The 14,167-nt window shown below is 40.1% G+C and overlaps 1 protein-coding gene across 1 annotated transcript in view; it reads right to left on the bottom strand.

Annotated features, from left to right (window-relative positions):
* BLTP1 (bridge-like lipid transfer protein family member 1) overlaps positions 1 to 14,167 on the bottom strand; it is a 169,645-nt gene that overhangs the window by 113,118 nt on the left and 42,360 nt on the right. Inside the window, exons 16-22 of the mRNA XM_054989703.1 lie at positions 12,983 to 13,138; positions 10,508 to 10,605; positions 8,240 to 8,418; positions 7,993 to 8,099; positions 5,961 to 6,151; positions 4,450 to 4,677; positions 2,006 to 2,143 (exon numbers count right to left, since the gene is read on the bottom strand). Of these exons, the coding sequence (XP_054845678.1) occupies positions 2,006 to 2,143; positions 4,450 to 4,677; positions 5,961 to 6,151; positions 7,993 to 8,099; positions 8,240 to 8,418; positions 10,508 to 10,605; positions 12,983 to 13,138 (1,097 nt within the window). The remainder of the gene's footprint in view (positions 1 to 2,005; positions 2,144 to 4,449; positions 4,678 to 5,960; positions 6,152 to 7,992; positions 8,100 to 8,239; positions 8,419 to 10,507; positions 10,606 to 12,982; positions 13,139 to 14,167) is intronic.

The following is a 14,167-nucleotide window of genomic DNA, read 5'->3' as shown; positions in this document are numbered from 1 at the left end:
GACGCCTGAGAGCTTAAAGAATCCTGGAGGGGTATATTAGTCTTTACAGAACAAATTTCAAGTTATCCAAGAGTTTCATGTGCATTATTTCAACATTTCTTACAACAGCCTTGAAAACAAAGGCAGTACGCCATATTGCATTTGAGACTAAAAACTACAGTGACTTGCCTAGAGTTTCCTAGTGAGCTCATGAAGACAGGCAAAATTTGGATGGGGGCCTTCTCAGCTCACTGTTACTACTCTTAGGCAATACACTCACACCACACCAGTTTGCATTTTTTTTAATGTTAAGAAATATGGCTTTTCCATTCTCCCACAACAGTGCAAGAGAGACAGTGTGGTGTGAAAGCCAGTTTGGTATAGTGGTTAAGAGCACAGGACTCTAATATGGAGAACTGGGTTTGATTCCCTACTCCTCCACTTGAAGCCAGCTGGGTGACCTTGGGTTAGTCACAGTTTCTCGAAGCTCTCTCAGCCCTAACCACCTCACAGGGTGTTTTGTTGTGAGGATAATAATAATAACATACTTTGTAAACCACTCTGAGTGGCTGTTAAGTTGTCCTGAAGGGCGGTATATAAATTGAATGTTGTTATTATTATGTTATTAAGAGCTGGTGACTTGAATTTTAAGAAATTATGCCAATATACAAACAGCTTGCGACTTCATGCTTAGTCATAAATGGCAACATAGTTATTTTCAGATACATACACACACATTCTTTTGGTTGAAGGACTGCCTGTAGTAGTGTATAGCTTTAGATTTCACTGATTTTCAGGATTAAAGGTACTATTTCACTAAAGTGCATGTATAGGCCTATATATGTTGTAAAGTCTTTGGACTTCTTAGATCTTTCCCTGGGAAGCAGGCCAACTTGGACTTTATTTTATTTACTATCATAACGCAACAGTTACAGTTCCATAGGTAATGTGTTTACTACAAAAACAATTTCAGTACCTTCCAGTATTTTGCTCAACAAAATATCAAGGAGATGTTATAGAAGCTGCTGAAATGGAAACTCTCTCCACCGTCTTGTGTGAGCTTGTGCCATCATGTGCACTTATGCATAAATTTTATTCCAGAAGAGTAACTATGTTAATTTGTTACATCAAACACAACACAATCCTTCAGTGAGTTAAATGCTATTAGTGACCTAAGCTTTCCAAAGGCTCAACCATATGAATTTGAATAGCCATTAATCTTTACTGTTATCTGCAGGAGGCCTCAAATCAGAATACTGCCTACCTATGAGTTCATCTTCCACTTGTTCAAAAGGCAGTAGACCAGACAGTGAAGCCTTAGAAAAGTCAACAATAGCCTCCTTTTTGTTTCCAGCATGCTATTCTTGCCGTACCATATTTTACTACGTAGCTGGCTAGTACCTATGGCTGCCTCTTACTACCACGGCATGGCACTGACTGGCTTGGGTTGCCCCACAGACTTTAAAGGCTGGCCCTGACAAGACCAGATGGCACCAAGTGTACCAAGCTTGAGTCTTTGGCCCTCCAGAAGCAGGCAGTGGCACAGAAAAGTCCAGTTCTTGCCTTGCATTGGCAGCAAGAGTCAGTTAGCAGAATCCATGCCAACAAACAAACCCTGATACAGCAGCATGGCAGAAAAGGAAAAGCAGAAATCAACTCTCCCAAAGTCCCACTGTCTGTATCACAGGGAGACAACACACACATACAGCTCTGAAGCAGGTAACCAAAGCTGCAACAGGTTTTTACCATAAAGAAACTTATTAAAAAACATTGCACTGAATTGTCTATGACTTTTCCTTCTGGACACTTTTAGGTCAAACAGCAGACAAAGGAATTTTCTCCTTTCCGTTCAAAACAATGATTGGAGAGAAATGTATGAAGATGATAAAAGGAGAAATGCTGCTTAGGTGTGTTTTCCTTAGTTGTTTTCTTTCAAGTCAATCCGAAAGCATCTCGCCTGAGGAAAACCTATATGACAGTCTGAATTCATTTTAAAATAATGAATTGCCAAACTCTGACATATTACCTGGTAGTTGTCATTCAAAAACAAGTTCACTGGTGATAGCACAAGTTGCAACATTGTCTCCTTGTATCCTTTTTTCATCTCAAAGCACAATCTTTCCAAGAAAACTGTAGGACATTCAGGGCCATCACTGCTGCAATGCTACAGCGTAAACCACCAAAAAAGTCAGTGAAAGTTGTTAAGAACTTCAAATATTATCAAATTATGAAAGATAACTATAATGTTCAACATAGTAGGCAACAATTGGAAATTCTGTCTAATACTTATACTACTTGCTCTGAAAGTTCAATAAATGGCATATACAACACAGCACAATATAATCCTTTCTCCCACATGTGGCACTATATTTTCACAAAATTACTTCTAACTTGTAGGGAAATGAGACAATAATCCCTTCAGAGTCAGACTGCTGTAACCATGTCGTATCACAGAGGAATGGGGGGAGGGACCAGTATGGTGATGGACTAGGATCTGGGTGACCCAAGTACAATCCTCCTCTCTGCTACGGAAGCTTGCTGGGGGACCCTAGGCCAATCACATTGTCTCAGCCTAACCTGCCTCATAGGATTGTTGTGAGGAAAAAATAAGAGGACAGCAGAATGATGTAAGCTGCTTTGGGTCCCCATTGGGGAGAAAGGTATGGTATAAATGAAGTTTTAAAAAAAGAGAGAACGAGAACGAGAGAGACAGAGAACGAGAACAGGAGAGAACGAACAAATACACTGCTAAGGCTTGCTCAGGATATCGGAATACAGATTGCCTTGTGGTGTTTCATGTCCCTCTTCCCTTGTACACTCTGGGTATATTGGAAACATTTTACCCCAAATTGGATACAAAGGAAAAATGAAAATAACATAAAGGGTGAATAGACAAAATAATATTTTCTTAGTTGTTTTATATGTTCTCTCTGGTGCCTTTGTACTCTTCTGTTCTTTTACAGGCAAAAATACTTAAAAGACTGACTTCTTCACAGCTCATAACAGCATGCTCAGTGCGACCCCCAAGACATTTTTATTTCTATGATTTAGTTTAAGGTCTAGCCAACCCCACACCAGATAAGTACACTTTTAGCTGGGCAAAGGTAAACTTCTTTATATATTGTTTTTATTGCTTTAATTTCATTATGTTGAAAAGTTTCCTTGAATGCTCTACGGCAGGCAGTTTGCCCAGCAAACTTGAAAAATAAATATTACAGAAGGCAAAACAAAAGGTTTGCAAGGTATGTAAATATCTCAGCAGCAGAAAAATCTTATTTAGCATACCCCACTGTGATGTTTCTCTGACATCTAAAGATATTTCAGTATTTCCATGTACTTTCATTGGTTTATTCATATCACTCTTTAATTCAAAAATCTAGTAACTGGCCATCAAATAAACTGCAAGATTAGAAAGAGGTAAGCCAAGCCAGATGTATCCCTCCTCATCCTGCAGAGTCCCAGCAAGACAGGAATGAAAGGGAAAGGGGGAAAGAGTGTCCTCTCTCCCACAGCTGTTCCCTTTGAAGGTAACTTTCACCCAACACTAATTAGAATTCAAATGCTTGAGGATTAGGGGACAGATCTGTGAAGCCAAAACATTCACTCATTGTTTTGAGCCAAACTTCACTTTTTTCAGAAACTGACACTAGAATGGAAAAGGAAGAAAGAAAAAGAGGAAAAATAAAATGAGAGTTCCTGGGAAGTCTTATTGATCAGCATCTAATCAGTCATCATCTGACTATAAAGAAAATAAATTGCTCATTCCTTCTCACAGGTACCGGTATTCCTTGCAGATCAGGTGGGAATATAAATTGAAATGGGTGCGAAAGTCCTGAAAGAGATGCAGAACTGAAATTCCCAAGGTCTTTTCCCAGGCACGCTGCTCCAGCTGCACTGATAACACCACTTGGCCCAAGCGAAGTGTAGCCAAGATACAAAGGAGGAGGAAAGCTGCCCTACTACCTAGCCCCCTCCAGTAGAAATACTTACCTGCCTGACACCAGATTTCAGGGATCTTAGATATTTTCCCACTCTCTGAAACCCAGATCACCCAGATTTTGGGGGGATGGAACACCCCTAACAGCTACTATGTGTAACACATTTCTAAAAGTGATGCAGTTACATGCAGTTCCTCCATGATCCAGTGGTGGCAGCAATACACTCCAAGTACGGGAGAGATAGACTGCCCTCCTCTCCCTCAACTGTATGTTGTTGTATGGGTTGATAAGCACAGCTTCCCTGTATTCCTCAGTCACACTTTCTTCCAGGGTGCTCATGCCCCATTGGAAGAGCTACACCAAAAGCCCACCACATCTCAGAGACCAAAGCCAGCAACTGCATTTACTTTAAAAGTGTCTACCTCACCTTTGCTGAGGCTGCTCTTCAAAAAGTTTCCACGTGTATCTTTGCATGTATGTTTAATTAAGCCTACTATATACATTATGAGCAATAAAGCACTCAAACTCTTACCACGGGTAGTCGTCCATGCACTCTGTACACATTAACAAGCACGGTAATATCCCAAGGACGCAAAGTAAGTGGATGCGCCTGCCTTCCTGATGTCTCGCTCTCCTTCTTGTCAGCATCCACTCCTACTGCAGTCCATCCAGAACTTGAAGATGTCGACATGGATAGCACAGGGCTTGAAATCACTTCTTCAAAGTCGGTGTACATGTCATCTTCACCAAAATAATTTTCCTGGCAGGATGAATTTGCAACACTTTTCATAAGAGAGCATAACATAAACCTTTATGCCTCAATCAAGCTCTAGTTCTGTAATCCACTTTAAACACACCAATAAAACTTGATTTTTGATTATACCAATATAACCTTCAGGATCAAGGTTAGACATCTTATTACATGCTTCAGAAGTAGATGGTTTCCTGTTAATGCTCATTTTAAAAAAATAGGAAGTTGACAAGATGATAAATAACAAAATAAATTATTTATGAAACACCTAAAATTAAGACCTGCATGGAACAAATTAAGATGGGGTAAATGTTAATGTCATCAGCCTCGCGGAGCATCACTGCAAGCTGATCCGTGCCTGAGCCACAATCATCACCCTCAGATCTGAATTTCCCATATTTACTCAAATGGAATATGGCCCTGAATGTAAGACCCCGGCACACTAAAGATATTATACTACCAAAGATTTTTATTATTGGACATAACTGTAATGTATGCAAATTTAAGATGACCTCCTATTAGAAGGTATATCTGGAAAAAACCTAATACTGCATTTGAGAAAATACAATATTTAGACTTTCCTTTGCACAACAAACACCTTTTACTCAGAAGACCCAGATGAAAGCTAATATTAAATTAAGCCCCTAAAGGGAACAATATTCACTACACTCCACCTGTTTCGCTAGGGCAGGGGTCTGCAACATCGTACAATTAAAAAGCCAAACTATGTCAAAATTCAGAGCAAGTGATCAACAAACAGGTAGTATTAAAAAGTTCATTTGTATAGCTGAAATAAGACGTTAACATTTCTGATACGTGACATGTTGATTAATAAACCATAAAGATTCTGCAGCTCAAACACTCATTGTTGCAAGTCTTTTATTAGGAAGTTGCACACATAAAGGCTCACAATAAGTAATAAATATACTGAGGAGTTCCCCGAGCAATTGTTTTAGTGCACTGACATAAAACTGTGCATGATTCGTATCTCAGTTACTGGAACTCTGTTCAATTCTATTATTTTCCTTCGTATAGCATCTTTAAGAAGCCTTTTAGACCAATAATTTTTATAATCTGTCATTCCTTTTACTAACTGGTTATTCTAGCATCCTACCTACTACAAAGATATCCTTCCTAATTCTTCAATATATACCTTATCTTAAAGATTTGTTTCTCTTTTTTAAAGAGCCATATCTGGTTGCATACTGAGCCACATGTGATTCTAGAGCCAAAGGCTGCAGACCCCCTGTGCTAGCTGTCTATATACTTATCACCTAGGGTGTTCTCCATACCTTTATGGACAGGAAGGCTTTCAAAAGAGGTCCATATAAAATTATATGAGAATCTGGAGAGAGTTCCAGTTCCACACGGAGCTGGTCAGGTGGAAGCTCAGAGGGATCAATGGGGAGGCGGGTAGATGCTAAAGGAGATTTCTTCTGGGATGGTCTCAATCCAGATAACATTGTTTCTTCCATTTCTGATACTTTGTATTAACAAAAACATAAAATAACTTTTGTTAACGGGTTAAACATTTAACTGATGTATAGCTCAGCGAAAGGAACATGGAATAAAATACTTGATATGGGTGATTTGTCCACCATGGATATAGGTAAAAGGTAAAGGTTGTCCCCTGTGCAAGCACCGAGTCATTACTGACCCATGAGGGGACGTCGCATCACAGCGTTTTCTTGGCAGACTTTTTACAGGGCGGTTTGCCATTGCCTTCCTCAGTCATCTACACTTTACCCCCAGGAAACTGGGTACTCATTTTACCAACCTCAGAAGTATAGAAGGCTGAGTCAACCTTGAGCCAGCTACCTGAACCTGGCTTCCGCCAGGACTGAACTCAGGTCGTGAGCAGAGCGTGGCCTGCAGTACTGCAGCTTACCACTCTGCGCCACGGGGCTCTTCACTGTGGATATATTCCCTGAGGAAATGAGTTCCACAAAGTTAAAAACATAGACAATTGCAACAAAGTTTCTCTCTTTATTACAACACCTTTGTATCCCACCCAATAAGCTCTTTCAGGCACACATAGTCCTCCAAACCTCTTTCTAAAATCTAAATAAGGATCTGCGATGAATGTGTACCAAACACAAGTTTACCATACAGCTCTCAATCTGCAACAAAACTTGGGCATTCTCTCTGACTGCTGTGGTAATTGCACTTATACGCTACACCTACGCTGATTTTTCCACTGAGCTTCCTTACTGGGAGATATGATATTAAGCCTGACAATAATGAAAACACTGAAAGAAAGCTGGTACACTGAACTTGTGTGCTTTTTATTACATCTAATATATTTTTATGTCAGGGGTTCCTATAAAGCCCGACTACAATAAGAACTGAAGAAGTTACCACAAAAGCCATCAAAAGAGAAAAATATTAGGAAATGTATGATCAATTCTACCCTAGCCTCCTATTCTTCAGGTCCCACTCCCTACCAATTTTTTCAATACAAGTTATGTCTTGTAGCAGGACAGGCTCCATTGGATAGAGTAACAGCAAAATTGTTTACGGTATAACTTAGCAGCAACAAATATTGGTTGTTAAATAGGGGGAAATGTATTTTCTTACATTAGAAATTGCACAGTGCATTTTGGCATCAGGACTGGTACAAAGCCTCTGACAAAACCTGACAGAGTGAGAAGTTCAACACAGCTTTAAGATGGTGAGATTTTTAGGCTCACTCCCTTCAGATTTTCAAAACAGCACTAAAGATCATTTTATTTTGCAGAGAATATAGCAGTGGTGCCGGACCAGGATTTGGTTCCTCTTAATTCTGCATTTGTTAATTATCACTTGTGTTTTATTATTGGCTTTGAGCACGTTTATCTTTCAGTCTTAATATCAAATATCTGGCAGGCCCCTAAATGATAGAAAGGTGGCATATACATTTTTAAAATAACAAACAAGTTTCCTTTGGGAGCCAAGAACTAATTTACAAGCAGCTCAACAGTCAGAACAGGGGCAAGCACTACATCAAATCCTGCTCCCCAAGCAGAAACCTTTCCCAGCAAGAAATTCAAATTATTGCCTATTCAAATATTTCCCCCATGCATTCTGCCCTCAGACCACACTGTTTCAGCTCTCATATTCACATAGAATCATTCACGCTGAAAAAGTACAATGTAACGACCCTATAGTCTAATCCACTCCAAGCCTAGGGAGACACTAAATGGACCATCACGGCTTATATCTACTGTTTCAGTTGGTTTTCAGTTTATTCTGCTTTGGTTCTAGCTTCTCCTTCAAAGTGCTTCCACAACAACTCTACCATTTTCTTCATGTTTTATTGTTTAAAAGTAATTAGGTGATACTTACATGATTGCTTTAACTGCTCATCAGCTTTCTGGGGATATATTGGATGCCACGCATAGCCAATTGTGAGCATAATACTTGGAACTGTCCAGCATTCGACCCAGCCAGCCCTTTTCAAAAAGAACGTTTTTTCTAATAAATGACGGTTAACAAAATGATTTTCAAACACAGAGAGAAAACACAGGAACCAACAACAATGCCCATAACAAAAGGACTAAGGAATCAATATGCAGTTGGTAAAAGAACTCACTCTTCTTGCGTCATGTTCCTCCACTTTGGTTTGCTTGGTTTTTGACCACTCTGACTTTCAGCAGAATTACAGGACTCCAGATTTAGTTTGTTAAGATGACAATCTTTCACCAACATAAAAAGAGAATATTTACTAGGGTGGCAGTCGGGAAGAAATAAGTGAAGATCAAGACCTTCTCCCTGAAAATATAACATGAAAACCAATATTCATACAACAGTCTCCAAAAAAATGGAAAATGATTTAGACAATATATGGATTGTATGCCCATTTTACACATACATATTTTTTGCAAAAACATACAAAACACTGTCAAGTGGCTACAGTTCTCAGCAGTCAGGTCTAAGTATACAAAAGAGTGACAACGCCTCTCAAGAATTTTGTTATTGAAGAGCTAGGGCTTATTTTGTTTATGATGCAAACAGTTTCAAATCCACTGCACAGAAGGAAGGAGACATCGCAAACAGCTTTAACCACATCTCAGATGGCGGCAGGCTAACACCAGGTACAGAGTTATCTGCCATATTATCGCTTATAAATTGGTCCCTGGCTGCCACTGTTTCCCCTAGGTTTGGGGGATGCCCCCTCTGCCATTAGTCTTCTAATTGGACCAAGAAAGCCCTCAGTAATCTCAGAAGCATAGGGCTCCCAGATTAGTGGATCTATGGTCCTCCCATCTCTGACAGGAAAGGCATAGCCTCTTTATTGTCTAAGAAAATTTTGTGACGAACATTTCCAAACCATTTACCATTGAGAAATGCAGAAGTGGTAAGGTTAGGATAACAAGACATAATGAATAACCAGTTCTTTAGACAAGGGTTTCATCCGGTCACCAGTGAAGCAACCATGCTGTGGTGGAAAACTGGAACGAATCTATGCAAGCATCTGAGGATTTAACCCAGGGTCTCCAAAAGGTAGCTCATGAACTACTAGTAGCTTGCCAGCTCTTACGGAGTAGCATGAGCATTCTGAGAAGACCCAGGAAAAGAAGTCAAAACAATCTACTCTGGGCTTCTTTGTTTTAACTTTTATTTCATGTTTTCCCCCCTCTGTACTGTACAGCTGACCGCATAATTCATGAAGTTGTTCTGAGTCTACATACTGTTTGGGGGGGGGGGGGCAAAACTTGATTGCACCTGGTACACAGGGAAGTAGCTCAAGATATTCTTCACTAGACTGAAGTAGCTCTCTTTAAGTGAAAGGCTGATTTAGCCATGTTGTGCATGTGCTTTCCTAAGATGGAGGCTTCATCTAGTCTAAAAGTTTCTCAGACTAGACAGGCACACTGTTAAGAAGACCTTTTTAACTTCTACTCTCTCTAGCAGGCAGGACCAGAACTGGGAGTGGAGCCCAGCCACTAGAGGAGAGGGAAAGAAGGCAGACCTGCTTCCAAACATATTGAGATGCCCCCCTTCTCTGAAGAAGAAGAATGCTTTTTTACCATTTCACCTGGCAAACCAATCACTTCACCTAAGGAAATATCACGGAGAGAAAGCTGATTGAACTATAAAACAATGAAAGATGTTTCAAGAACAACTGGGCAAATATCTGGTTAACTACTATCATACCAAAGACAATGTGGTGCATAACAGATTACATTATAAGGCTGAGCCAAAATAAGGAGCCCCTTTTCACCAGTTTGCCTCACCCCATGAATAGGTCACCAGATGTGCAGTGCTATGCAGTGAAGACCAATCACTGCATATTCCGCTGTAAAGCAGGATGTTGCCCTTAAAAGCTGCAGTAACATTTAAGCAAGGAAAATCACTCCACTGGACAACCCATCCATCCACCTCTTGCCAAGAAGGACACAGTGGATTGCATATTACTGTGTTATCATATTGCTGATAATTGTGATATTACACAAAGCAGCTACTGACACTATCTTAAGAGAATTGCTCTCCAGCGATATAAGCAACACAGTTCCGACCTCCCTTGCCAAAAGGGGGAAACAATCTGGTCAGGCTCCACATATGGCTTAGACTTCCTTCTGTTAAAGGGCCTGTTACAGAGAGAGTGAGAGAGCGTGTGCAGGGAGGGGGAGGAGGGGGAGGAGGAGGAGGAGGAGAGGGATTATCAAGTGTGTAAAAGAAAATAATTTTGACCAATATACACAGTAGAAAGAAAAGTCAGACTTCATAAAGTGTAATAAACCATGGTATTTGAGCTCTCTGCTATTTAAAGGCAGATTTTTCTTTTCTAAACCAATATTGTGGAAAGACTATGCTACCACAAAAACCCAGGCATTATAAACATGATAAATCCACTTACCCTTAAAGAGAATTTAGTACTGCACATGCTTGGAACAAACTCATCAAAAGGCAAAGAAAAATCTATGTTTAATGTTTCCCCACAGGCTGCCACATAAACTACAAGAGAACAGAAACAATTAAATAACAGTCATCCAAGTTAACTCTGTCCTTGTTAAGACTATCACAACTGCACTGGAATTTGAGCTTCAAGGCCACTTTCATCCTGGAGAGCTTAGAGAGAAGCGAGAAAAAGGAGGAGGGGGAGCTCTTCCTCACTCTTCTCCTTCTCACAGTCTGAAAGCATATTCTTACAGCACAACAGGAGTGGGATAAGTATATATTATTCAGCTAAAGTAGGACATTAGAACAATAGCCAAGCAAGCCAATAAAACAATATGTGGTCAGCACATTTCTGGTCCCCGTGAGAGGTAGCTTTGCTAGTTAAGGAGTTGCAATGAGAAGACTCTATGATGTTACTGTGTGGATCCCTTTGGTCAATCAGTAGGACTGTGTGGTCAGGTGGAGGAGCAGGTACTCGCTTCTGCAAACTTCTCTTTCCAATTTCTGCAACTGCTTTGGCAGCCTGGCAGACAGGGTGAACTGTGGCAAGAGAGGCCTTCCGGTGATTCTTTTTAAAAACATGTACTGCCAGGTAAGGGCTTCAGCTCTGGGGTTTGTGCTTTCCAGCAATAGCATAAGCTCTGGAAAAGTACAATATAGCAGAAAAAGAAAACATCTGGGAATGCGTACTTGAAATGTTCATAGCATATCAACATAGTTGATGCAAGAAATCATATGATGCTTTTGTTTATTGCTGCCTGTGCTCTTTCATTTGCTTTCACTGACTCAGAGGGCGTAACTACATAACACACCTGAAACATGTTGGGTTATGGGTGTGCAATTGGACTTGCAGTCAGATATACATTAGGGGAATTCACTTTAAAAAGCACTTGTTCACTTCATGCTGCAAGGAAGCATTGTGAGAGGAGACAGAGCAATCACTCTCTCTCTCACCCTGCTTTCACCAGTGAAAAGGGCAGCAGGGGGGCTTTCCAACCCATTTCTCTGGCTCCATGTGCCCTAGGAAGGACACATGGAGCCAGAGAAAAGGGGTGAAAACCTCTCTCTTTCCAAAGATGAAAGCAAGGTGGCAGGGAAACCAGAAGTGCCTTCTCCTTCTCACACCACTTCCTTGCAGCGCTGAGCAAATGAACATTTTTATGATGTGTTCCCCCTGATGTCTGTCTGACTGCAAGTCCAGTCACACATCCATGACCTGACATGCGTTGGGTGTATCACGCAGGCTGGCTCTGAGACAGGGGCGGATCTAGGGTTGCCGGCGCCCAGGGCAACCCAAGTCCGGCTCCTCTCACATGCACGCACATGCAGCACGCACGCTCCTGGCGCTGTGTGATGACGTCACTTCCGTGGGGTTGCTCCCTCACTTTAGTATGCTCCGAATATTTACGGAGCATACCGAAGCGAGTAAAAATACCAGAATTCCAAAGTGGCTTGGTACTTCCAAATTTTCCCCCTGCTTCAGGTAAGCCCGAAGCTGGAAACCCGAATCTTTTCAGGATGCACACCCCTAGTAATAAGTCCTTGTATTTCTGGCCCAGGATGGTAAAACACTCCCTGCCTCAAGCCAACTTCAAAACTCCTTAAAGAGTTTTTAAAATTTTCATTTATTTAAATAATGTATATCAAAGTCTGACCTAAATAGCCTATGCAAGCCCAACCTCATCACACCTCAGAAGATAAGCAGGGTCAGACTTGGTCAATAACTGGATGGGTGACCTCCAAAGATGACAAGGGTTGCTAAGCAGAAGCAAGCAATGGCAAACCACCCCTGTTAGTCTTTTGCCTTGAAAATCCCAGCAGAGGTCAACATAAGTCAACTATGACTTGAGGGCACTCTCTATTACCAATGAATATCACACCTTTCCAGAAAACTACACGAGGTGGCTCATGAGATACAAAGAATATTATAAAAAATGAGAAGCATAAAATTATTGTTATCTTTCACTTAGAACAAGAGAGAAAGGGGCATTTGAATTTTGTTTGCACTTTGCTCCTTGTTAAGAGATCAATACATCCACACTAATATGAATCACTGGGTCAAAAGGGGAGCTCATAACCTCAGCACAAGTTATGCCTGAGATATGCTCACCAAAAATCATGAAAGAAGTAGCTGTTCTAATATATGCGCAAATTAAAGCTTCCAGGTTAATTGCTGCTGAGTTTGTCCTTGTAACACACTGAAAATAAAATAGAAATTTATAAACTGGAGTAACATGACAGCAGAATAAATAGGTAGTGCAGCTATATGAGAGAGTCCAAGGACATTTATAGAGTTCCTCTGCTTGTCACCAACAAAAACAGCAAATTCTTTTCAGGTGAGATTGTATTTGTTTTCATTTTCAGTAGCATCACTTCTTGATATGTGAAGGGAAGCTGTATGCCTGCTTAAAATATATTTATATATACTCCTTACCATTTTCCTGTTGCTTTGTGGAACAATCAATCCAATTGTGCTGATTTGCTGCCCAAATCATTTCGAACTGATGAAACATGATTTTAAAATTCCATGTATAGGGAACAAATGCATAGATATCCGGAGCACTGTCACTGGACCAATCTTGGATCAGATCTAAAAACAAAGGGCACGCAGCACAGAGTATCATTCAGAAAAAATAATGTGTTAGTTTAAAAGTCTACATCTTCATCTTTTCAGTTGCAGAAATACTAAAACAGAGCAAATAACTTCTGCCAGATGTATTGTGAAAACCATCCCATCTTTTTACTTCCCCATTCACAAACATATTTGTTTTTTTAACAGTAAATTAATTTCAAGAATAAATATAGCATCGCTGCTCCTTCCTGAGGACCCAGATTGTCCCACGCTACAAAACAGTAGCTGCTGCATTTCTAAAGGCATTAAAAACTTTTGGCAGGACATCTGTGTTCCTAGGCAGGAAGCCATTCTTTTTACTTGTGTGTCACTTGCTACAGAGGCTTGAGGCAAACAAAAACATGCGAGTCAATATTCTTAGTATTTTACATTGCAATCTTAAAGAGAGTTAAGCTGTTAAATGCTTTTGTTTTGTAGAAGTCATGCTGATTTCAATCCTATAATTCTCTTACACCAAGGAGGATCCTATGATTCCCTTTTGCCAAGTTTTCTTTCAACAGAGAAAAGTATCCTCTGGTAAAAGACTCTCTCCTGTAATTACTAATATTTACTGGACAGGAGTCACAGGACTCAACACAGAGACTATGAAAGGGTCAACTCAATCATAAACTTAATTAGACTGCCGCTTTTAATAAATAAATTTTATAAGTGAAAAACATTCACTTTAAAGATGCTATAAAATGGAAAAGCTTAACTGTTCCAAACCTTTCAGCGATTAAAATAGTTTCAGATCTTGAAATTTCGCAAGGTATCTTTGGAACGCATAAGCATTTTGTTTCCTTCTCATCTATTTGACTCAGGACATTTTCAAAATGAGGTATGATAAATTTATATTTGTATTTAAATACATTTTTGTATTTAACGTGCAAACCGGAAGCCCTCAAAGAATTGCAAAGGGAGGAAATTTGGAAGACACACCCCAGTCCCCAACCCTTCCTTTCAAATTTCAATTTTCAGTCTTCACTAGGGTTTTTTCCCCTGGTTAAT

The sequence above is a fragment of the Eublepharis macularius genome, chromosome 10, assembly GCF_028583425.1.
Source record: "Eublepharis macularius isolate TG4126 chromosome 10, MPM_Emac_v1.0, whole genome shotgun sequence".
Classification (NCBI taxonomy): domain Eukaryota; kingdom Metazoa; phylum Chordata; class Lepidosauria; order Squamata; family Eublepharidae; genus Eublepharis; species Eublepharis macularius.
This window is presented reverse-complemented; position numbering and strand designations above follow the sequence as displayed.